Source organism: Nerophis ophidion, linkage group LG15, assembly GCF_033978795.1.
Source record: "Nerophis ophidion isolate RoL-2023_Sa linkage group LG15, RoL_Noph_v1.0, whole genome shotgun sequence".
NCBI classification, from domain to species: Eukaryota; Metazoa; Chordata; class Actinopteri; order Syngnathiformes; family Syngnathidae; genus Nerophis; species Nerophis ophidion.
In genome coordinates this window covers 22,395,624-22,422,414 of record NC_084625.1, presented here as the reverse complement: position 1 = coordinate 22,422,414, position 26,791 = coordinate 22,395,624, and the positions used below count along the sequence as shown (strand labels likewise).

The window sequence follows — 26,791 nt, the reverse complement described above, 5'->3', positions numbered from 1 at the left end:
CAGCACCGGCCGTTCGTTAAAGTCATTACCTGTCTCCGAAACATCCACAAGTCACCAGATTTGTCGCTAGTTGTTTTAGAAAAAGTCACTCGACTTGGCAAGAAGTCGCCCAGTTGGCAACAGTGCTACATTGTGGTTTACGTAAAACATTCAAAATTCATAAAATACGATTCATGTCTTTATTTCTGAGCAGGTGCATAAACCTACTTGATTTCCAGGGTGATGTCAAATTTCTGACAGCCAACAAAAAATGTACTGAGGCACAAAACTAAAAAACAAAAAAAACAAAATATGTGACCTATACACAGAAATGATATATTCGGTGCACTCTCAAATAATCCAGTCTCCTTTGTCAGGGATATGAAGGTTTCATAGAAATTACACGGCTATAACATGAATTATATGTCACAGGGACACACATTTTGCAGTCCAATTGTGTCCTTTAATGCCCAGTGACCTGGTAATGTATGTATGTATATTTTTGGAAGGCACATTTTAGGAATGATATTTATCTGTAATATCTATTCTTATTTCTTAATATATCATCTCTCATATATATATATATTTATATAAATACAAATTAGTAAAAAACATCTTTGTTCCCAATAAAAATCTATTGTAAGTGCGGTTTCATCTGAGCTGCTTTGGCGTAATGTTGTTTTCTTCCCTTTAGGTCATGTCATGATGGATGTTCGGCAAAGGCGATTGGAGGCCTTGTCGGGAATTTATTATAGGAAAGAGTCATCAGAAGGCGGGGCGTAAGAGAAGCCCACAAAGGCGTCGTCGGCCTCCATCACACTGGCGTTGATGATGGAATGTTCTTGGGTCCAACACACAGAGTTAGGGACCATCTCCTCTGTGAACTCCGAGTCAAAGTTTGAGATATCAGAGTAAGAGCTCTGAGGGGGAAAAAATAAGAGGTTAACACTGCCTTAAAACAGGGGTGTCAAACTAGTTTTAGCTCAGGGGCCGCATGGAGGAAAATATTTTCCCAAGTGGGCTGGACTGGTAAAATCATGACATAATAACTTACAACTACAACACTGTGATGAGGGGCAACTTGTCCAGGGTGTACCCCGGCTTCCGCCCGATTGTAGCTGAGATAGGCACCAGCGACCCCAAAGGGAATAAGCGGTAAAAAAAGGATGGATGGACAACTACAACAACTTCAGATTGTTTTGTTTGTTTTACTTCGGCCCAAAATAGAACAAGCACATTCGGAAAATGTAAATATTACCAGAGGTGGGTAGAGAAGCCAGAAATTGTGCTCAAGTAAAAGTACTGTTACTTTAGAGATTTATTACTCAAGTAAAAGTAAGGAGTAGTCACCTAAATATTTACTTGATTAAAAGTAAAAAGTACGTTGTGAAAAAACTACTCAAGTACTGAGTAACTGATTAATAACCTGATTACGGCAACAAATAATGCACAAAAACATAAAAATAGCAACGAGCAAATTCAGAGCCAGGAATACCTCATATATACATATACATACATACACATATTTATACACACACATATCATATATATTGCCAATATATATATATATATATTGTATGTATGTATACATACATACATACATATATATATATATATATATATATATTGTATGTATGTATACATACATACATACATTTATATATACAGTAAAGAATTTATATTTATTTTGCCGTTTTTGTTGACATGTTAAAGGTGTCTTAATGAATATACATGCATGTTTAACACATAGATTCCTATATTTCATGAAGACAAGAATATAAGTTGGTGTATTACCTGATTCTGATGACTTGCATTGATTGGAATCAGACGGCCACGTTTTCAAATGGAGGAGAAAAAAAGTTCCTCTTTTCTGTCTAATACCACATGAAAGTCGTTGGTTTTTGGCATCTTATCTGTCCAGCTTCCATATTCGTTTTTATACACTTTACAAGAAATACATTGGCGGCAAACTCCGTAGCTTGCTAGTTTGTTTGCTCTGGCTTTCGGAGACTCTTATTTTGTTAGTGCAGGCGCGATGGAGCGGCACTTTTATTGTGAAGGCAGGAACTGTGCGATCAGTCTTTAGGCTTTTGACGGGAAGTACGGTTGAAATAAAAAATGTCTTTTTTCCTTTACACTTTTGATTGATTGATTGAAACTTTTATTAGTAGATTGCACAGTACATACATACATCCATCCATTTTCTACCGCTTATTCCCTTTTGAGGTCGCGGGGGGCGCTGGCGCCTATCAGCTACGGTCGGGCGGAAGGCGGGGTACACCCTGGACAAGTCGCCACCTTATCGCAGGGCCAACACATATAGACAGACAACATTCACACTCACACACTAAGGCCAATTTAGTGTTGCCAATCAACTTATCCCCAGGTGCATGTCTTTGGAGGTGGGAGGAAGCCGGAGTACCCGTAGGGAACCCACGCATTCACGGGGAGAGCATGCAAACTCCACACAGAAAGATCCCGAGCCTGGATTTGAACCCAGGACTGCAGGACCTTCGTATTGTGAGGCAGACGCACTAACCCCTCTGCCACCGTGAAGCCCAGTACATACATATTCCGTACAATTGACCACTAAATGGTAACACCCCAATAAGTTTTTCAACTTGTTTAAGTCGGGTCATGTGACCGCCTGGCTGTGTTTGATTGGTCCAACGTAACCAGTGACTGCATGTGATTGGTGAAACGCAGGCATGCGTATCCTACTTTGAAGCTCTGTCATTACCAAAACAAACATTAACAGATCGATAAAAAAAAGTAGCGAGTAGCGAGCTGAATGTAGATAAATGGAACGGAGTAAAAGTAGCGTTTCTTCTCTATAAATATACTCAAGTAAAAGTAAAAGTATGTTGCATAAAAACTACTCATAAAAGTAGAATTTATCCCAAAAGTTACTCAAGTAAACGTAACAGAGTAAATGTAGCGCGTTACTACCCACCTCTGCATATTACAAATGATCCCCTTGACCAAACACTTAAACCTAGTTAAAAATTTTAAAGAAAAAAATGTTTTTCATAGAACTATGGGGACAAGCAGTAGAAAATGGATGGATGGATATATTAAGGTGCAGTATCTCATGCATTATTTTAAGTGAGGTTACCTTTTTTTTTTTTACTCTTGAAACCTGGCATCTTTAAGATCTTTAACAAGTGCATCAATTTCAGGTGTAAGATCTTGAGTGGCAGACAATTTCTGCCTTGTGATGATAATTTTTCTCTGCACTCTGTTTTTTGCTTTTTTGACAAACACATTTTGTGGAATTGAGGATGTCAAATTACGATGTTTTCGAAGCAGAAGACATAAAACAGCAGGTTTTACGTTGTGTCGAGGAGGAGGAGCCACAGCTCAGCTTTAAAGTTAAAGTACCAATGATTGTCACACACACACACTAGCTGTGGCGAAATTATTCTCTGCATTTGACCTATCACCCTTGATCACCCCATGGGAGGTGAGGGGAGCAGTGCGCAGCAGCTGTAGCCGCGCCCGGGAATCATTTTTGGTGATTTAACCCCCAATTCCAACCCTTGATGCTGAGTGCCAAGCAGAGAGGTAATGGGTCCCATTTTTATAGTCTTTGGTATGACTCTTTGCTGTGTACCTCAGCCCGGCATGAACTAATTTCTTTGATTTCATTTCAAAATGCAGCTTATTCAAACCAGAGTCGTGTGTTTGACATCCCTGCCTTAAAATAAACACGCAGTTAAATAGTTAACAGTCATATACCTATTTCACTAGTTTGAATCTGAAAATATTTACCACATTGGGTGTAAATGGAGGTGCAATCTTCTTCTGTTCAAGATCATTCCAGTTGATGGAGGAGAAGAAGTGATGTGTTTTGATCTCATTCTGAAAACAACAAATATCAACACACATACCATTCAAAACATGGCTATTGCCTATCATAGTCAAAGATTCTGCTACAAAAGAGGACGCTGTGGCCAATAGAGGGTGCTGCAGCGTACAACATTTTGCCTTTGGACTCACAAAGTCATCCCTGGCTCCCAGCCTGAGTGCTCCTTCTTTCTCCAGCAGGCCTTGCAGGAGAGACCAGGCCGTGTTGGACGCGCCGGCTCGTATCACCAGTGGCTTGTGAAGAATGTTGTCGTACATCTCGTGCGTGTCCCTGCTGTAAAACGGCGGCTGAGGGAAGGGAAGCGCCTGCGTTACAAACTTACCACTTCTTCAGGGTGACAGGAATCGTAAAAAAAAAAAAAAAGCAAATAACTCTTACCAAACCAAAAAGCATCTCATAGAGCACAGAACCCAGACACCACCAGTCCACAGTGTTATCGTACGGCTGCTTCCGGAGCACCTCTGGAGCTAAGTACTAGCGGGCAGAAACAAAGTGTAACTTAAAAATGTGTACCAGGTGAATAGAAGCAGTGAAAAAAACTGTGAAACATCTAAAAGGCAATGTATAGTTCCAGGGTTAAAACTGAGGTTGTGTAGTAGGGTTTACATTATATAAATTATAAATATATAGCTGACAATAGCATTTTTAGTACTATGGTTTTATCGTGATACTGATGACATATTTATTGCTGTGTCCCACAAATTTGACAGCGAAAAGCAAATGACTGCGTCTTCAATGCAATGTAGTGTCCTTCCTGGCGAAATAGCAGCTAATGTGCCTTCACAGTGCAAATACACTTCTAAATCACCAATCCTGGCCTCTATGGCGACAAAGTATGTTTCTTACAAATACTATAACTGGATTACGAAGAATAACTAAATATGGTACATTAAGATATGATAACTGCTAAGCTAGAGCGCTTGCATGTAAACAAAAGGTGGGCGTTGACAATACCAGGTAGGGTATCAATATATGGTCAATACTACAGTGATTAGAACAATATTTCTTATTATCACAAAATAACTTTCTGTTGTTTTTATTGTTTACAAACCAGGAAAGAAGACCTGGACACCGGAGGGCTTTAAGAGCAAAAATAGTTGAAATATTTAATTTTTTTACACCACTGTCCTGTGTTTTTGTTTGATTATAACTGTGATCAAAAATGTTATTTCATTGCATTCAATTATCCTAAAAAATATAAGTAGCAGCATTTTTAAACATTTTAACAGCCTTTTAACCCATTTTGAAATTGTTATATTATTTTTTTATTCCAAATAACATATTGTGATATACATATCGCTTTTAGGCAGTATCAAAGTTCAAGGTTCAAGTTTATTTGTCACATGCAGACTACACCGCAGTGAAAGGCTTTTTTCCATACTCTTCAGATATTGCGTACAGTGGGATCCAAACACTAGTTGCAGAATTAATACACTAAATACAAAAAAAAATAAACAATTGAATAGCTCTTATGTACAATAATTACAAGACAATTAAGTTGCACAATAAGTCACAGTAGTTTTGGTAGAAGTATCAGTACAAGTAGAAGTACAGTAGTCAAATACATTACCAGTGCAAGATCGAATAGTATAACAGTATATAAAGTATGTACAGTATAGGAAGCAAAAAATATTAAGGTGTCTACAGTTCTTTGGCAGTTGAGTAGTGACAGTAGTATGAACAAAGGTAGTGGAACAGAAAGACTTCTTTATACTCTTGTTTTTACATTATTTACAATCATAGAATGAAGAGTATTGTCTCCGGTAATTACAGTGGTAAGTAAGGTGATTCTTGTGCGTGCGGTCTTGTGCAATTATGATAAGTATCGCCCATCCCCTACTCTGTAGACTATCTTAAGCAGGGGTATTCAAAGTGCAACCCATGGGGCCATTTTCTTTTTGGCATATTTTAAAAGTAGAATTAATAAATACATAAAATATATTATGAAATGTGACACCTTATTTGCTTTGTCACCTGACTAACAAAAAGCTGAGATGTTTTGTTTTGATATCTTAGCATGTAGCAAACAACATAGTATTGGTTTTATCATCTATATTACAAAATAATTCACTTAGGATCTTTCTGTGTGGAGTTTGCATCTTCTCCCGGTGACTGCGTGGGTTCCCTCCGGGTACTCCGGCTTCCTCCCACTTCCAAAGACATGCACCTGGGGATTCAATCAACCTGGTTGATTGGCAACACTAAATTGGCCCTAGTGTGTGAATGTGGGTGTGAATGTTGTGTATCTATCTGTGTTGGCCCTGTGATGAGGTGGAGACTTGTCCAGGGTGTACACCGCCTACCGCCCGAATGCAGCTGAGATAGGCTCCAGCGACCCCCCGCCACCCCAAATGGTACAAGCGGTAGAAAATGGATGGATGGATGTATCAAAGTGGTCCCGCTATCATCCTTCAATTTTTCTGAATGTGGCTATCGCTAGAAAAGTTTGGAATCCCCTGCCTTGAAGTAAGAATTAAAAATTTTTTAGTCCTGCAAGCGTAAAAAGAAGTGAAAATCGCTAATACTAAAATGTAATAATGACCCTGGAGTGAGTCAAAGTTGTTGGAGTTGCTCCTTCTTTTAGATCAGTGATTGTCAAACTGTTACACGTACCACTAGTAGTACACAGGCTCCATCTAGTGGTATGCCAAGGAATCACTTGATTAAAGTACAGTGTTTTATTTTCCTATATACAAACACAGTGTTACTGTTCAAACTGTGTGTAATGTTACATTGGCCAAAAATATCAACTATACTTGTTAAACAAACACCTGCCTTGTTTTTAATGAATACTACGCTACTGTATTAATGTTGGTATTTGGAGAGCCAATTTTTTTCTGAAGTGGTACTTGGTGAAAATAGTTTGAAAACCACTGTTTTGGATTGCTCAAGTGGGACTTTCTGAAAATGTGTGCCTATTAGGGTGGTTGTATGGTATACCGGTATTAGTATAGTACCACGATACTAATGAATCATATTTGGTATGATACCACCTCTGAAAAGTACCAGTCCCCCGGTATTTGGCATCACAACATCCTTTTTTGTTTAAAAAACATGTAAATTATGTTTATAAACTTAGGAAATATATCCCTGGACATATGAGGACTTTGAATATGGCCATAACGACTTGGTATCGAATTGATACCCAAATTTGTGGTATCTTTCAAAACTAATGTAAGGTATCCAAAAACAGAAGAATAAGTGATAATTACATATTAACATAAGTGTAGCTAGAACATGTTAAAAGAGAAAGTAAGAAGATATTAACAGTAAATGAACAAGTAGATTAATAATTCATTTTCTACCACTTGTCCTTAATACTTTTGACATGGAAAATGACTTATGTTACTGCATATGTCAGCAGCTAAATTAGGAACCTTTGTTTGCTTACTTACTAATAAAAGACAAGTTGTCTTGTATGTTCACTATTTTATTTAAGGACAAACTTCCAATAAGAAACATGTTCAATGAACCGTAAGAATTTTAGTTAAAGTAAAGCCAATTATGCAAATTTCTGTGGTGCCCTTTATTTAGAAAAGTATCGAAATAATTTTGGGACCGGTACTTAAATATTGGTATCGGGACAACATTAGTGCCAATAGGTTTAAAGGTTCCACTGTAACCCTGAAGACGTACCTCTGGTGTGCCACAAAATGTACTGGTCGTGTCCGTCTGGGAAATACCTTCCTTGCACAAGCCGAAGTCGGTCAAAACGATGTGACCCTTTGAAAAGAGAGGACACGGTGCAGGTTTTAGCTGACATGTGCCACACAAGCACTTCATTATTTGCAGAGGGACTGAGTGAGGCTATTGTCGGGCCCCCGGGAATGCTGGGTGGCAGTCAGTCCCATTCATCGTTCGTGCACTCTCTCCGTTGAAATCATTAGGACGAGGTAATCCAATCACACATGCATTCTCGGCAGCAGGAAATAACTGTGTTGTGTTCTGCTACTAGTGGATCTTCTAAATTAACAATAACAAGAGGAGCTCATTGTTGTCTACTGCAGGGGTGTCTAAAGTGCAGCCTGTACACCTATATAAGTAAAAATAACACATTACTAATGATATATTTATTATTAGAGATGAAACTAATTAGCTGTTTTGCTCACGTAGCTTAGCATAAAATTAGACATTGATGTGCTTTTATAGGTAGCGACTAAATTCCATCAATAACTCTGAGCACCGATTGATGTCAAATCAAATGGTTCCATATTTCAAAACCTTTGTTGCACAGCTTAAATGCTTGGCAGACAACAAGTGTATTCGTAGCCGACTGTCGCTAAATAAAGTTACAATTTTCTATGCCAACAGAGTAAGTGTTCCAGATAGCAAGCGCTCAAAAATAAAGCTCAATTTTTCAAAAATGTGCTAGCTCGATACTAATTTACATTTAAAATGCCATTTACATGCTCAGGCATGTGAGCACCCTTTCAGCAAAGATTAATACAACTGCCGGGAAAAAAAAAAAGAAACAATTTATTAGTATTAACTGCTCCCACGCAAACCACGAAATAACATTTTGAAAATCAAGACTACCTATCCTACAATTGGGTGCATTTCTACCCCATATTGTACCTTTAGATTTATTCTCATCTAACAAACCTTTTTTGGCTGTCTTTTTGACACTTACATGTCCCATGTAATGTACCACCAAAATCGTTTTATAATTGAAAATGAAAAGTAAAATTCTACAACATGCAGGCAAAAAACTCAGAAAACATTTCCATTTGGCAACTCCATCCTGTACCCACCCCCCCTCGGGTGATATACTCCGTCACGTCAAAAATATACCTTCTCGCTGGCTACTAATAAATACTACAATTGGTTTGGAACCAACAGTGTAATCATCCAAATATGATTATCAGCAAAGTAGAAAGTTGTCATCGATGTGGCTCAGAAAGCGAACTCAGGCGACAACAAGCTAGCTAGCTAGATGATGCTAATTATCAGTGCGGTGTTAAGGCAAGAGGAACAGCGAGTACCTGTGGCTGAGAAGAGCGTTTAAGACATTTTGTTTAAATCTTATTTTTGTACATTTCATTAGAAAAAAAAAGTGATATTTTGACCAAAAAATTAATGTTTAAAAACACAGATTTACGTGTTTTCGCAGACATTTCACAGGCTTGAATTGCGAGTGGTTAGCATTAGTGATTTTAAACGGTGATATCAACACCTCCAAATTTGGTAATCTAAGATGTGCGTTACAATCAAACAGCTGGTGAGTAATAATTACATATTGACAGCATAAACTTGTTGGACTCAACAAAAGGCGAATAGACCACTTCTTGAAATGAATGTATACTTGCAAATGAGATTTAGAAGTGTAATAAAAAAAATATACAACAACTGAATTGCACAGTTATTATCAGTTCAGTGTTTAAAGGCCTACTGAAATGAGATTTTCTTATTTAAATGGGGATAGCAGGTCCATTCTATGTGTCATACTTGATCATTTCGCGATATTGCCATATTTTTGCTGAAAGGATTTAGTAGAGAACATCCACGATAAAGTTTGCAACTTTAGGTCGCTAATAAAAAAGCCTTGCCTCTACCGGAGGTCGCAGACAATGATTTCACATGTTGATGGCTCCTCACATATTCACATTGATTTTAATGGGAGCCTCCAACAAAAACAGCTATTCGGACCGAGAAAACGACAATTTCCCCATTAATTTGAGCGAGGATGAAAGATTCGTGTTTGAGGATATTGATAGCGACGGACTAGAAAAAAACAAAAACAAACGCGATTGCATTGAGACGGATTGAGATAATTCTGGGAAAGAATTCTGGGAAATCCCTTATCTTTCTATTGTGTTGCTAGTGTTTTAGTGAGTTTAATAGTACCTGATAGTCGGAGGGGTACGTCCACGGGTGTGTTGACGCGCACTCGCGCAGTGTCTCAGGGAAGTCGACGGCAGCTGTATGGGCGGCACAAGCTCAGCTGATATCCGGTAAGAAGCGACTTTTTACCACAATTTTCTCACTGAAACCTGCTGGATGACATTGGGTTGGGATCCATGTCCGCTCTGATCCATGGTAAAGTTTCACCTCCGTGAATTTTAAACAAGGAATCACTGTGTGTTTGTGTGGCTAAAGGCTAAAGCTTCCCAACTCCATCTTTCTACTTTGACTTCACCAATATTAATTGAACAAATTGCAAAGGATTCAGCAACACAGATGTACAAAATACTGTGTAATTATGCGGTTAAAAGCAGACAACCTTTAGCTGTGAGTGTGTGCAGCGCTCATATTCCTAACAGCCTGTGACGTCAAGGGTACGCGTCATCATTACGCGACGTTTTCAAGAAAAAACTCCCGGGAAATTTAAAATTGCAATTTAGTAAACTAAAAAGGCCGTATTGGCATGTGTTGCAATGTTAATATTTCATCATTGATATATAAACTGTCAGACTACGTGGTGGGTAGTAGTGGGTTTCAGTAGGCCTTTAATGTTACATTAAAACATTTACTAATTAATAAATTAACATTTATTACAACATGAACACACAAAAGTACTAAAAATTTGTACTGGTATCGATTTAATTTACTTGAAATTGATTCAAATGGAAAAAGGTACCCATCCCTATATACACTAGGTTGGGTTTTATCATCTTTGATGTACAAAATGTATGAAGGTAGCTCCAGCATCCTTCAAGTCCTCTGTACGCAACCGTTAATGGAAAAAAAGTTTTTGCGCATGAATAAACGGCACTTACTTCATGATCAAGGAGGATATTTTCCGGCTTTAAGTCTCTGTAAGAAACAAGTTTACGTCTTAATTAGTGGCCACACTGCAAAGCAGATCAGTCAGTTTGAATTGTTCTATGTCAGCGATGTCATAAATGGGCTTCCATCATCCTTACACACCTATAAACAATGTTGAGGGAGTGCAGATATCCAAGTGCACTCGCCATTTCAGCGATGTAGAACTTAGCTCTGGGTTCTAGAAAGGTCCGCTCCTTTTGTAGGTGGAAAAACAGCTGGAAAAAAAAAAGCACAATGATATATTATCTATGCAAAGGCTAAATTTATGATAAAGCCTGTGTTGGATAAAAAAAAAGTGTTAGACTACTGTTACTTTTGTTAACATGGCCTCTTATCCATAAAGAAGTTTCTCATTAAGCTTTAATTTTAAATTACTGTGCTTCCTGATAAGAAACCTTCACAATTAACCAGTGTACTTCTCCTCTAATAGCAAGTTTTTACGACAGCTGTTTTTTTTTTTTTTAAATCAATGACTCACATGTGGCTAGCTTGGAAACTACTCACTTCTCCTCCGTTGACAAAGTCCAAGACAAAATACAACTTGTCTGTGGTCTGGAAGGAGTAGTGTAGTCCCACCAGGAAGGGATGTTTGACGTTCTTCAGCAGCACGTTGCGCTCGGCCATGATGTGCTTTTGCTGTTGGGCGACACGATCACATTGTCGTGCGGGCTGAACAAATGGACACAATCTCCCCCCACGGCTGACTTACCTCTTTTCTGTTGAGAATCACTTTTTTCTGCAGCACTTTTATTGCATAATACTTAGCGTCCAGTTTCCTTTTGGCAAGGAACACCTGCATGGGACGGAAGACACAAAATATTATTTCTCCCGCACAACTATAATTAAATGCGACTGTATGCTATTAGTCCATATAACTAATACATATGTATGTACTTTAGACCAGTTGATGAAACTATTGTTGGTTTAGATATTGCAGATACTCGAATTATAGACTCTTAGACTAATCAGCCACGACTGTAAAATGTTGGTTGCACGCACCCCAAGGCGTATTGTTTATGAATTAATCAGTGGTATTAATCCTGGCGAAGCAGTTCAATCCTTTAGAGCTACAGAAATCTGTTGTGTTGCTGCTGTGTTGTGTAATGTACTTTTTCTTTTCCACTTTTTAATGCAAACTGTACTTCCCTGCAATTGGATAATATTTACATACCTTCCCAAAACTGCCTTTTCCTATGACTTTTAAGAAGTCAAAGTCTGTTGGCTTGGCGCTGTAAAAACATTTGAGACCGGGTTATTTTCCACATGATGCTCGCGCAAAACATCAGCTATTGATGGAGGGGAACGTACTGCGGATTTCCGGAGGGTCCCAGGTTAATGTTTCTCGAAGAGGAGTTATTCTGTAAAAAAAAAATACAATATTAGCCAGTGAGATTACTGGATGAAATTGCTGAACTTTGGTTGGAAATCCATTTTAGTTTTACTCTCAGACTTTGCGCACAAAGTACAGCCTCAAAAAGAGATAGCTAAGCAAGTACTGCCGTTTTTGCTATCTCGGCTTGCCACCATGGTTTAGCAGTAAGATTTGAACATGTGGCTTATAGTCACTATTTTGACATAAATGTATATTATTTGATTATAAAAATTGAAAGTGATTTGCCTAAAAGTATAAAAAGCTTATAATTTTATTTGACTGTTGAAAATGCAATTATTTGGCCTAAAAAGGTCTATATTTTATTTTCTTTCAATGTAGTTAATTTCAAAAAGGAGATATACATTTATAATTTAATTTCACTTAACCAATTGCAGGTAATTAACAATTTCTAAAAATAATTCAATACATTTCTAGTACTCACTAAAAACCTTTTTTAATACATTTATAATATTTCCATTTTCTATTTCTGTTCTTATTTCATTCAATCAAGGTTAAAAACAATCAACGTAACATTAAAATAAATCACAAATGAAAAGGGGCAGAAAGAAGTATACACTTAAAATATCTGACCCCTATTTACACAGTTACAATATTTGTTGTTCAACTCAGAAAACGTACTATAGCAATATTTCTATTTCATAATATATCATATTATTACTGTGTGGCTCCAGCATGCCCGCGACCCCAAACGGGACAATGGATGGATGGATGGATGGATATAATTTATATATAATATGCAACAAAGTAAACAAATATGAAAGCAATAATTTACTCCAAATTATATTTTATTATCGAGATTTGATTTGATTTTTTTAAATAAAGAAAGAGATTTACTTTGTTTTGTTCCACTGTCCAGTTTGTTCCATAAACTTACACCTTTGATTGAAATGCTGCTATCCATTGATGCTTTTCTAAATCTAAATTTGTAAAGATCTAACTTACTTTTAAACTATAATTACTTTCTCTTTTAAAAAATATGTGTTGAATGTTGTTTGGTAGATTTTTTGTATGTGCTTTGTACATGATACATACTTTACCAATTCATGAAATAATAATAATAATAATTAGAATAATAATAACAATGGATTAGATTTATACAGCGCATTTCTAGACACTCAAAGCGCTTCAGAGAGAAGTGAGAACCCATCAATCATTCACACCTGCTGGTGGTAAGCTACTTTCGTAACCTCAGCTGCCCTGAGCTAGACTGGCTGCCAGTTTGCGCCTACGGCCCCTCCGACCACCACCTATCTTTCATAGGCAGGAAACGAACCTGCAACCCCCAGGTTTCTGGCACGGCCACTACGCCATGCTGCCCCTAAATGTCAATAGGTTTAACTGTTTAAATATTGGGTTTGTGGGTTCCTTGTATGCATTTCTAGTAATGAGTTCTTATAGCGCTCTTCTGTAAAAGGAAGATTGGATAGAATATGTTTTACAGGCACTCCCACACACGGTATGTGAGATAAGAAACAATCAGAGAATTATACACAATATACAATGCTTTTGGATTTAGAAAGTCCTTTACTTTGAATAAAATAGAAATAGTTTTACATATTTTAACCTGTTTATCATTTATATGTAATTTCCATGACAGTTGTTCATCAATCATAACACCCAAAAACTCGATTTCCATAGTTGTTTTAAACTCAACTCATTTGATCTTTAATGAGGCATCCGAACTTACTGCAACAAAAATCATAATTTTAGTGTTACCATTATTTAAGGTCCATCTATTAACATCAAACCATCTTTTAGTTATAAAATGTGTTGTCAACTACCTCTGACACATCTTCAATATGTTGTCCTGAATAGAATAAGGTTGTGTCGTCCGCAAATAAATGACAATTTAACAGTTTGGAAACCATGGTAATATCATTGACAAAAATGGAAAACAGTATTGGTCTGAGGACCAATCATTGTGGCACTCCACAAATAATATTATGTCAGGCAGAATTCCTATTGGTAACTTCAACAAACTGTTTTCTGTCATTCAGGTAACTTTTGTCCCACTCATGAGCCACTCCTCTTATTCCATATTTGTACAATTTGTCCAATAATGTTTCAGGGTCAAGCTTGAAGATCTACAAAAGCACTTACTAAGGTTTATTTTATCTATTGCAGTTGAAATGTGTTCTACTATATCAATTATTGTGGTTGCAGTTGCATAATTAAGAGGCAACCCACAGACTATTGCTTAAAATATTGTAACCAATAATAAATGTATTTAACCTGTCAGCAAACAATTTATCCAAGATCTTTAAGAACTGTGGAAGCAGTGAGTTATAATTTATTTAAAAAAATGCAAGCAATCGCAAAAGGGTGTAAACATTTGTAATATTTATTTCACAGTGAATAAAATGCAGTTAATTGTCATATAAAGTATACATTTCTAATGTTTTTTTTTTTTTTAATTGTAGGTAAATGGCAAATAAATAAAAAAAATGATAATATTTTTTGATACAGTTTCATCTACATTTCATTAATTTTAAATGCAGGTAATCACAAAAAATGAGGGTGTAATTTTCAAATTTTTAATTTTATTTAAATTTGCTGCCCGATTGTAGCTGAGGTAGGCACCCCCCGCGATCTCCAACGGAGATAAGCGGTAGAAAATGGATGGATGGATGACACAGCTTTGCAAAAGTTGATATTTAAAATTGCATGTTTTTTGCAATTACATTTTTTTTTTTTATTGTATTACTTTTTTTTTCTGAATGCAGTTGACAGGTATTTTTTTTTATCAATTCACAACACAACCAATTTTTATTTTACAAAATGCAGTCAATTAGCAAATAAAAAAAAAAATGTAAAAATAAATTCTACCATTACCTGGTATTTTATTTCTAAAAACACAATGCCTGGTGTTCCTGCATACCACTCGATGGGGCCCGGGTACCACCAGTGATACTCCTAAAACACTTTAAGAATACATCGAAAAGTGTACATCAGGATGTAACCAAAACACGGCACTGGCCCCATTTTAGGCCGCGACTTATTTTTTATTGGCCCTACACGTATTCTAAAAATACAACTAGTTAATTATTAATTGGATTGGTGTTAAGTGCTTGGGATGCAGCTAATGTATGTGGACTATGTGGGAAGACTGCTGTTTCATGAGCATCTTTAATGTATAAATGTGGTAAACATCCTTGGTGAAAAACCTTTAGACACCTTGTCTCAGGTCTTTTTCCATTGACTTACTTTGTCATCTTCATCTTCAGACGCGTCCGAGTTTTGCAAGTTTTCCATTTTGTCCATGAGGAGAAAACTCCTCACATCAGGGCTGCAAATGTTAAAAAGGGAATGTGAAAATTTTAAAAATGGGAATATGTTGTCTGTGTGTACTTCTTAACAGTAATTGATTGCTTATTGGGCACTTACTGGTTGCAAAACTGCGGAAGAGAGACAATTCCTTTAATGAATTCATGCAGGCCCGCTCTTCTTTGCTTGATGAACTCTATTTCAGAAAGACACATACATATATTTATTTTCAGGGCGTGGCCGCATATGAGCCATGCAGGCAAACACTCACCGGGTTCAAAGTTATCCCCAAATATCCTCTTGGCAGGAATCTTCAAGTTTAATGAAGGAAATTGTTTCTTCAACTGTGTGAAAGTGGGAGTGTCTTCAATGTTGAGCAACATGTAAAAAGTGGGGTTATAAGTCAAGATGGCCGTCACTCACTGTGTTGTAAAGTTTATCAAACTCTGCGTAGCGTCTAAACACAAACCACTCCTGCTGTCCCACGTTGACGATGACTTTATAAACCTAAAGAAAGAAAAAAGTATTTTTTTAGTGATAACATCAGTCGGCACCAATCAAACCATCTCTGGATTTACTGTACCGTGTAACGCTTTTTCTTGTCCCGTTGCTCATTGTGGCAAGGTATGCTGACGTTCGGCAAACTGTTCTGCTCCTCCATCCTTCAAAACACGCTTGGCGCAAAACTAATGGTTCCTCTTTAAGGATGCGACATCCTCATCCTGCTGTCACACAGACAAAAGGAGGAGGACATGTCACACATCATCCAGGAAGCGGAACTGATTTTTGTTTGGCAAACATGCCGGACCACATTCCTATTTGCTGTTGTTGCGTTTACCTGGCGGGAAGCATTTTTATGTACATTTGGAAAAGAATAGCTCTCAGCAATTCGAGGCCAAACAATGCTAAACAAACTTTCTCAGATACCTACATCCTGTGTATACTGTTTAAAAATAATCCAATCCAGGGTCCAAATGGGTTCCTAACTGCTATATACTGTAAGTGTAAAATACTTAGATGTTGACTGAATGATGTCTTGATTTCTCGGTAGTTCAAGTTCAAAGTTTAGTGTGACTTTAGACTTAGGATGGTATTTCCCCCCCAAATTTAGAGTTCTAGAGCCTGCGGTGTGTCTGGCTTAAGAGGTTGCACTGCACATAGGGATGGGTACGGATATAAAATTTGGCTCGCTACAGTGAGCCAAATTTTAGAACTGTCTGCATTACTTCATTTACAATAAATAAATCGATTATCGACATTTATTAATCGCTTTTATCATCATCCATTTCTGAATTGCGATGCATCTAAAAATGTATAATTTCCCCCAACTCTAATGAACACACAGAATTACAGAAAAAAGGTACCGTTGAGTACTGGTATTGATTTCCAGGTGCTGCAATGTGAACAATACCCATTTCCAAACGTTTTTGATCGTTAAAAATATAGGATTATTCCCCGGGAAATGAACGAAAATGTAAAAAATATTCCATCTCTCGACACAATTTTTTAAAAATAAGTTAAAAGGTGATGGCTAAGCAAAAGTAAGCAACGCGCGCACACACACACACACACACACACACACACACACACACACACACACACACACACACACACACACACACACACACACACACACACACACTCACACACACACTAGAGTCAAAGCCCACATGCCTCACTTTTAAACCCAGGCACACTACACATTAGTCTTTCACGTGCATTACATTTACAACATTCCTGCTGGTTCCAGGTCAGAGGGTTTTTTTTTGTTTTGTTTTTTTTAAATAACGTCGCAGGAGTCTTCAGAGCTGAAGCCATCAATTTTCAAAGGATCCAAAGTCTGTAAATTTGAATGGGCTGTGGAATTAAAGCAGCATTTGAGCGTGTGTTATGTCACGTCTCCTCAACAAAGCTTTTTGTGTGCAGATCTGAGTGTGTCCATTGTGTGCAGTCAGTGAGGTCAGCCTGGTTTGTTTAGCAGTTTTTCTTTGTCTCCCTGGCCTCAGTCCTTGTTACTTTCACTGCACACGGAGAGAAAATCCTCCATTGATCCTGCACAGACCACATCCTGACAGGATGTTTCATTCTGCTCACGTCGAGGAAGAGCTCGGGCCTGTTTAGGATGCATCAAACGTGCATTGAGGTGGACCTAGGAAGCTTCACTGATGCTAGTAAGCAATTCCCATGTTTTGGCGTGACTTCAAAACGGTTTCACATACCAAAAATGAATCTCCCAAAAGACAATTCATTGTCAACTCCCACGTCATGCGTACAAAAAAGCCCTGGGTTTTTACATTAGTACATCCTTTTAATCATATTCTAGTTTTTTGCAACACTTGAGCTCTGAAAGATGCAATTATATATTCCACAGTCTCTACTTTGCTGCAGTGTTCCATTTTCTTGCAGCCTTCAAGTCTCCATCCCTCATGTTTTTGTTTGTTAGCACACGTCAACCACGACTGATACATTCAACTGTTTGCAGCACGATTGCAGGGGTGCAAAAATGGCAGAATCAAACCAGTTTCGTAAAAGACTAGAACTGGCCGTCTTGGATCCACAGGGAAAGTTAACTGAACCAATCAAGTGTTGCTTACGATGGCATGTAAACGGGTGTCTTTGATTTAGTTTATTTTGCTGTACCAAAACTTTTTCTTTAAATTCTTTAGACAAGAGGTCTTCAACAGTTGGTACAGCAGGGGTTCTGTGACATTTTTGTTTGATTATAAAGTTTTTTAAGAATATTCCCCCCACAACTTTTCCACAAATGTCTTCAAATACACATTGACATTGCCCTAATACTCTTTAGTGTAGTTTAGAAATAATTATGGCATGGCACTCTCCTCACTGTATCATATAGGTTTAAAACAATAACATGCATAATTACATTATTACCCATTATTATGCTACCATACAAGATGGCTAGCGAGTAGTGCTGTATTATATCCAGCTACCGATAAGCGGCCCAAGCTGCCAGCAAGCAATTAGGGGGCGAAATTGTGAACTAGTGATTAACACAAAAGTTGACAGCGAGCAATTAAGACACCAGTTGTCAGCTAACGATAAGGGCGCTCGTTGTCAACTAACGATTAGTGCAACAGTTTCCAACTAACGATTAGGGCGCTCATTGTCAGCTAACGATTAGGGCAACAGTTTCCAGCTAACAATTAGGGCGCTAGTTGTCAATTAGCGATTAGCGCGGCAGTTGCCAGCTAGCGGTTGTGGGGCTTTCAATTACTACCCTAGTTTTCAGCTAGCTAATAGCGGCGTTATACTGTATTATTTGAAAATCTTACTGTTGCATTGTAACAGGGTACTTAGGACCAGTTGAATTTAAAACACAATCAAAATTTTAAGCAGGATGTATAAGTAGGTGGTACCCGCTTCATTTCACCATCAATTTAGGGGTCCTTGGCCTAAAAAATGTTGAATACCCCTGCTTTAGACCAGAGTTTCTTAAATAATGGTTCGCAAGCAGTGGGATAAACTTTCATTATTTGTGTCTACACCATTCCTGGGAAATTATTTTGACTTCGGGGGCCAAATTTAGAGAAAAAAATGTGTCTGGGGGCCGGTACACCTATTTTTAGGAAAACTAATACAAAACCTCACAATTATGTCTGAATGCCAAAAATGTTATGACAGACCGCCTTAAAATACGGAATGGAATTTACATGTACATCCAGGATGTGCATGACAATAAAGAATGTGGGATTTACAATATTAGCTAAGAGAGATGAAACGCTGAATATTAACAACATATGAATGTCACACCCCCTCTCCATCCACATATTTTACAATCAAGTGAAACACAACAAAAATGCAACAAACACAGCAAATTATGAACTAGAAGGGGGGAAAAAAAAAAACCTCACCTACGATATGATATATCACTAAGTTTTAGAACTTTGTTGTAAAAAATCTCCTCCAGCATCTGTCACTGACACACGCATTTCAGGCTGGTCGCTCTAGAAACACTCTGTAGAAACGCTCCCCACCCATACTGCTTGGTCTGAGCTGCTGTGACTTAGATTACCATAGTAACTAATTAGATTACTATAGTAACTAGTATATCATGCAAAAGCGCAGATTCCAACCATCACTGCACATCATAATGGCAGCTACAGTTTCGATCTTAAAGATCTAAAAAAAAAATATTTGGTAACGTCCGACGGGCCAGCTTGAAAATCGTAACGGGCCGCACGTGGCCCCCGGGCCTTAATTTGCCCAGGTCTGGTCTACACTCTAGTATTATTGTTAGAACGATACACAAGACTGCCTTGCGGCTATATGGCAGCAGTGCTTTTAATCTAATCAACAGGCTCTCTGTTCTACCTAGTGGAAGTACTAAGTAAGTACAAAGGAATTAGAATAGATTAGATAGTACTTTATTTATTCCTTCAGGAAAATAAAAAATTTCAGCACAATCCCATTCAAGATCAGACAAACATTACAGGGAGACAGAACAGGATCGCTGACGGGAACACCCCATCCATCCATTTCCTACCACTTGTCCCTTTCAGGGTTGCGGGGGGTGCTGGAGCCTACGTGAGCACACATGAACAGATAAATAAACATTATCAAGATTTCAATAGGGATTCAATTTAGGGGGGTCGTGGAACAATTTCCTGTCCTACAGGAGGGTAGGCCTCAGAGATACATCAATTTTATCGACATCTTTTTTGTTGCAGACAATTTAAAGAACAAAAAACATTGATGTATTTCTTTTATTCTTTTTTACTTTAAGAGTTTCCGAAGATTTCTTCCTCCCCCTTATTTCTTTAAGGAGATTCACACACTTTGCACAACATGGCTAATGCTACACAAACAAGAGAGAGCCGTTTGTTCTTAAAAGAAAAAAGTGCTGTCAGTGGTTTGGTTTTGCGACAACAGGCGTGTATACAAATGAAAGCAGCACAACAAACTTATTCCAGCTACTGAAACAAAAGCATCCGGACGAGTGGGGAAAATGTAACTCTTTACAAGGTAAACGAGAACATAAACAAAGAATCTCCGGCTAAAAAGCAGCGTACTGTGGTGGAATCATTTACGCAAGGTACCGTGTATGATAAGAAAAACGCACAGAGGATATTGGTCACTCTGTACGTTGCTAAAGATGTAGGGTCCAAACAGTGAAAAAGTTTGCACTTATTCACTTACTCTCAGAGTCAATATTAAATGTTTAATTATCAAAGTATTTTATTAAAGAAAGGAAATTAAAGTTTGGGGTCGCTGGAGCTTATTTCAGCTGCATTCGGGCGGTAGGCGGGGTACACCCTGGACAAGTCGCCACCTCATCACAGGGCCAAAACAGATAGACAGACAACATTCACACTCACATTCACACACTAGGCCCAATTTAGTGTTGCCAATCAATCTATCCCCAGGTGCATGTCTTTGGAGGTGGGAGGAAGCCGGAGTACACGGAGTGAACCCACGCAGTAGAAAATGGATGGATGGACTTAATTAATCTCCAACATTTTTATTTATTTGCATGCAATGATATGCTACATTTTTGTCTACAGGCAAAACATTTGTATTCAATACAGAAGTTTTGCCTCTCAAAGGACACCCTTTATGGAACAACTCTTTCATTAGGACAATGGATATATGAGCAAACTCAACACAGTAAATATCCAAGAATTAGCTTCAATAGCTTGATTTAACCTGTTTCATTTATTTAGTTTTTTTTTTTAATTATTTTATACAAAATCCAATTAATGTATTTTCTCAAAAGAACTAACTTTATTAGAATTTTACCAAGAGTAAGTAAGAGGCAGAGTATGCAGTACACAAATATTTTATCAAATAAAAGCGAGACGTGTTTTGAAATAACACTGTCACTTATATTCATTAGCTCCTTTAAAAAGTAGGGGAAACATTGGAAAAACATCATAAATCAAAGGTTTTTGTGAAAAAAATCTTAGATTTTATTTTTAACACACTAGACGACAACCGAGGTTTAATAACAGAAAATAATTTCTGATTCACTGATTCAGACAAATAAGAGAAAATAATGATCACTCATTTGCGGACAAGTGGCAAGCAGTGGACAAAAATAATCTAATTCCTGCAGTCTTATACTCCAGAGTCTCCACTTTGCTGCAATGCTTAGTTGTTATACTGCCCTCAGTCTTGTCTTGAACAAAATGTCCTTACCTTCAATCATGTTAAAAGTAAATACAGGGCACCCCTGTAATCCTCAATTAATATTGTTTGTCTCATTTAATTTGGCGTGTCCAGGTCTTGAACCAGTTCCAATTAGGTTTTACCCATAACACCATGTCAACGATTCAAGTGTCTTCATTTAGCATTTTATTCAAAACATCCCCTTTAGAGGGCCGCATTATTATTTCCCCTTCCCCCTACATTTTAAACTATTCCTTGTTGTCTGCGTAACATGTAATGGTGGTTCTTTGGTTAAAATTTCCCATAGATTACATTTAACAGACCATCTTCAAACCATTTTCTGACCGTCTATTCAGGATGCGCCGTTTTGTGGGCAGTCTTCTTTAAGTGCCTCTTACGTATATGACCAAATGCAAACAATCATCCCTCGTCATGGAAAAATAATCACACACACATATGTACATATATTCACATAAACATACATACATACATACACACATACACACATACACACATACACACATACACACATACATACATACATACATACATACATATATATACACGTACATACGTACATCCATACATACCTACATACACACAAACATACATACATACCTGTACATACATACATAAATATATATGTGCGCACAACCATAAGTAAGATTTTAGTTTCTGTTGTGAAAATTGACAACGAAAAGACGGCGGATTTGACCAACAGTTACAATTTTTATTACTAGAACATTAGTTTGTCCACAAACAGGTCTTTGGAGTTATATTTAGGCATAGAAACTATGCCATAACTCAAAAGTATACAAACATACCGATGCAATCTCTTGTCCCTTCTTTACGCATAGATCTGCTGTCAAACAGTAACTATATAATAGAGTAAAAACATAATAGCATCACAGAAAGTTTCTCAAACAATTCAAATGTTCAAACAAACCTTTGACTAAGTCTTCGCTGCAGACACAAGCATGGTCTGACTGTACTCCACAGGATAATGAAAGTGATTATTTTTGAGAGCGGTTTCCTTCGAGACACTTTTGTAATTTGTGTTGGGACTCTATTAAAAATATATTTCCCATCCCTCAATTTGAACGCTTGGAAAAGCAAAGCAAAGCAGCATTTTCAGTTTAAACTCTTCATTTACTAACGCGTCTGTCACTTGATTTAACTTAAAGCTCAAGCTTGTTGACCACCATGCCAATTACACCACAATGAAGCAAAGCAGACGTGGCGTCATGTGCAACCCAGCAATTAGAAACGGACAACAGCGGAGGATGCATGTGAATGTAAGAGCAAGTATGCCCCACAACAAGAGGATAGCAAAAAAAAAAGAAAAAAAAGAACTTGTTGACTCGCGCAAAGCACTTTAAGTACATTTTCTACCATATATAATCTTGTGAAATCAATGATGCAAAAAACGTCACAGGTTTTGCAAATTTCAAACGATTTTTTGATAAATATTTCCGCACTTCCTCCAGGGTTTTTGGGATTCCATCCATCTTCTTCCGCTTATCCGACAAGTTCGGGACGTGGGGGCAGCAGCTTACTAAGCAGGGAAGCCCAGACTTCCCTCTCCCCAGCCTCTTCATCCATCTCTTCCCGGGGGATCCCGAGGCGTTCCCAGGCCAGGACATAGTCTTCCCAACGTGTCCTGGGTCTTCCCCCTTGGCCGGTCGGACGTGCCCTAAACATCTCCCTAGGGAGGCGCTCGGGTGGCATCCTGACCAGATGCCCGAACCACCTCATCTGGCTCCTTTCGATGTGGAGGAGCAGTGGCTTTACTTTGACCTGCCCCCAGATGGCAGAGCTTTTCACCCTATCTCTAAGGGAGAGCCCCGCCACCCGGCGGACAAAACTCATTTCGGCCGCTTGTGCCCGTCATCTTGTCCTTTCGGTCATAACCCAAAGCTCATGACCATAGGTGAGGATGGGAACGTAGATCAACCGGTAAATTGAGAGCTTTGCCTTCCGGTTCAGCTCCTCCTTCACCACAATGGATCGATACAGCGCCCACATTACTGAAGCCGCAGCACCGATCCGCCTGTCGATCTCACGATCCACTCTTCCCTTACTTGTGAACAAGACTCTGAGGTACTTGGACTCCGAGGTACTTGAACTCCTCTACTTGGGGCAGGGTCTCCCCCCAACCCGGATATGGCACTCCACCCTTTTCCGGGCGAGAACCATGGACTCTGACTTGGATTTATAATATCCAAAACAGGTACCAACAGGTAAGTAAAGTTGGTTCTGCATAACAGGGCCCTGTTAACTACACTTGGCTGTTTGTTGTATTCCACTTCTACTTCCTGTTTACAATTGTGCCTCCAAATGAGAAGAGAGACTCACGGTTTGAAGAGGTATTGTACTTACATGCGGAGTTGCCTCACATCTGTGCTTGATTTCCAACGCCTCATTGAACTGCTTTTTAACATTCCAGGGAGAGTTTCTGCTAAACTCGGGAGGAGAGATGGGGAGATAACCTCCAGTATACGTATAATTTCAGCTGACACAGCTACTCCTATGTAGGGAATTCGGAAAATTACCACGCCTTCCAACAGGCGATGCATAATGGATTGAATAAAAAGGGGTAATAAAGCATGCCGCTGTATTTTAACGTCCGGCATGAACTAACATGCGCTGACAGGCATAAATATGTGGGCCTACTACAGGGAATCCAAAATAGAATGCTTCCTGCTTAGCTCACAACACAGCCGTGTCTGTGGATTTCCTATGAGGATGTTGAGCATACTTTTTTCTTCACGTCATGAGCACTTTGAAGAAGTCAAAGCGGGAAATTGCAATCAGGATTAAATAAAGTCATAGAGTCCGTTTTATTACGGCATCAGGACAGATGAATTGGACTTCCATTGTGTTCTATGAAAAAAAACGTCCTTTTTAAAATCAAACCAAACGTCTTGGGACAGTCCGATTTGGACCCGAAAGGTTTCAGTGTAGCTCCAACAAGAGGAAATTGAATTATAAGTGAGGAAGTGTGCCACATCAACTGAGTCAACCCCATATGGTGCATCTGGACTAATTCCTGACCTAACGTGACTGTCCAGACAGCTCAAGAAAAAAGTCCAGCGTCTGCAAAAGTGGAGCTTTTCCTTCTTCTTTAAGAAAACAGTCTTTTCCTGTAGGGCAAGTCTGAGCAATCCCACCACCTGTAGTGAATAATTTAACAAGTCTGGATCTGTACATTTCCTTTGCACTAGTTCGTAAAAGACGAAAAAGATCCTGTTGGAGCCAAATGTCTTATTTATATATATTGTTTTTATTTTATTTTCTCTAATTGATGCTTGCCTCGGATCATGTTGAATTTCCTTCTCGGCAAATTGCTCCAACCACTTCCTGTTAAAAATCAGGAAGTGTTGACAGGGATGGGACGGTTGCTATGGTGTGGTTACCATGTTAACCTCCTTAAATTGGGTCCAGGTGTGAGCACGGGAAGGGCGATTGGAGGACAAACAGTTTTCGACCGTGTTATCGAACGTGTCAAGAAACGTGTTTAGGAACGTGTCATCGAAAGTGTTGTGCCGTGCCGTGACGTGACTGACCTGAGTTTTTACGACAATGCTGTATCAATATGCCAGCCAAGGTCAGCATACTTTTTGTTATATAGCATTCATTTGATTTAGTTAGATAGCTTAAAAATAAACGGATTGTCATATCCAAACACAAACTACAGTACTGAACATTATCATTTACACCCGTCGATCTGGTCAACACAGTCACCCTCAGTATCAGCCCATAGGTAAGGGCTATACAGATCCATTTCCTTTGCACTAGTTCGTAAAAGACGAAAAACCGTCATGAGCCTCCTTTTCTCCTACCCACATTTGCGGTCCCTTCCTACGTTTTTTTCTATTTCCCAGCACAGGCTTTTGGAGTTTTTCCTTGCTCGGTGTGTTCAGATCAAGGGATGTCCATGTGGTCTGTAAAGCCCTTCGAGACACTTGTGATTACAAAGGGCTAGATTAATTAGTGTAATTGTTCAATTGTGATAAAAAAATAGAGAATTGCAGGGGAATGTAGTACATTGTCATCCGTTTTATGGCTGACTGCACAACTTCATGGGTTGCCATGTGTAATGTGAGACCTAAAAAAAACATTGTAAGTGGTGATCCAATAAGGGAGGGAGATTACTTTTTTTTTTTTTTTTTTACATTGTCCAATTATGTGCTGATGAATGAAACTATGAAACAGAAGAGGCAGGAGCACACACGCACACGCACACGCACACACACACACACACACCAATATAAACACATTAAATTCTATGTTATAAAACATAATGTTTGATTTTTGTTGAACATGATTAGATGCAAACGAGCTTCAGAGCGATGACTTTGTTACGTAACAGCAGTGACGTGATAAACATAAATATAACATAAAATACAGAAGGTAAAACTTGTAATATTGTTTTGGATAATAGGATAATAGTCCACCCAGCTAGCCTATGCTATGCTAACAACACAAGGTAATGTTCAAGGCAAACCAGTAGAACTCGTACCTTTCCGTTGTTTCCATGCTGTGCTCTTTCCAATGAAGAAATGCGACACTCCAACCGTCAGTTAAGCCAACATTTGACTGGGATAAAAACCCCGTAAAAAATGAATGTACGTTGTGGATGTTGTGCTACCTGTACGCCCAACAAAGAGAAGCAGGAAACAACCTTAGTGTAAAAAGTTCCGATGAAATTTGTCACGGGACCTAAACGCAACAGGCTTATAAAGCTAACATGAGTGCGCATTGCATTTTCCGATATGTCTTTTCAAAATACAACTCAGAAAAGACTTACGTGAGCGAGCAGATAGCAATAAACAGTTTCATGAATCACATTATTGCCACATCTTGCTTTAATTTTTATACATATGATGTTAAATGGCACCAATATATTCATGTGTTTTAATTTGACCGTAATTTCATTTCGTTTAACTTCCGGTTTGCTGTCAGACTTTACTTTATGATTCATAAAAAGGCAACACACGGTGCAAACATGTGTTAATAGGGCCACCTACAGGACAAAATGAAAAACGACAACTCTAAACGTTGTATATCGTGCACACAATTGCTAAACATTAGTGTTTTTTTTTTAAAAAAACGTTTGCGAAAGTTCGTACTATACCGTTTCTATATCTAGACAATCAAGTCCTGGGGCGTCTTAAGTGTGGTTTTTGTTTGCCTGCAGTATATCGTGAAACAAATAAAAATGAGACATTATGCACAGTGTGAATGCAAATATATGTGTACACACACACACACACAACACACACACACACATATGAATATATATATATATATATATATATATATATATATATATATATATATATATATATATATATATATATGTATATATATATATATATATATATATATATATA

General features: G+C 38.2%; 1 protein-coding gene across 4 annotated transcripts; it reads right to left on the bottom strand.

Moving 5' to 3' along the window:
- Nucleotides 1–165: 165 nt before the first annotated feature.
- On the bottom strand, nucleotides 166–26,139 carry sgk3 (serum/glucocorticoid regulated kinase family member 3). Of its 4 annotated transcripts, none has more exons than XM_061921829.1 (17): nucleotides 25,918–26,139; nucleotides 15,853–15,994; nucleotides 15,693–15,776; nucleotides 15,541–15,613; nucleotides 15,390–15,465; nucleotides 15,210–15,291; nucleotides 11,921–11,970; nucleotides 11,784–11,841; nucleotides 11,322–11,405; nucleotides 11,117–11,248; nucleotides 10,715–10,827; nucleotides 10,564–10,600; nucleotides 7,484–7,570; nucleotides 4,226–4,321; nucleotides 3,979–4,134; nucleotides 3,751–3,840; nucleotides 166–899 (listed from the first exon to the last, which is right to left on the bottom strand). In XM_061921829.1, exons 2-17 carry the CDS (start codon nucleotides 15,928–15,930, stop codon nucleotides 729–731), a joined length of 1,467 nt encoding a protein of 488 aa, XP_061777813.1. In that variant the 5' UTR covers nucleotides 15,931–15,994; nucleotides 25,918–26,139; the 3' UTR covers nucleotides 166–728. The 4 variants fall into 4 exon arrangements, with proteins under 4 accessions (XP_061777813.1, XP_061777812.1, XP_061777815.1 ...); XM_061921828.1 differs by having other exon boundaries at nucleotides 15,853–15,991; nucleotides 25,918–26,138; XM_061921831.1 differs by lacking the exon at nucleotides 25,918–26,139 and adding an exon at nucleotides 23,775–24,057.
- Nucleotides 26,140–26,791: the final 652 nt, after the last annotated feature.

Excerpts from the sequence above, each read along its gene's own strand:
- sgk3 (XM_061921829.1), bottom strand. The coding sequence starts at position 15,930 with ATGGAGGAGCAGAACAGTTTGCCGAACGTCAGCATACCTTGCCACAAT. Across the intron at positions 7,571-10,563 it reads ATATCCTCCTTGATCATGAA|GGTCACATCGTTTTGACCGA; the intron begins GTAAGTGCCGTT and ends CTCTTTTCAAAG. Across the intron at positions 3,841-3,978 it reads TGGGAGCCAGGGATGACTTT|AATGAGATCAAAACACATCA; the intron begins GTGAGTCCAAAG and ends TGTTGTTTTCAG.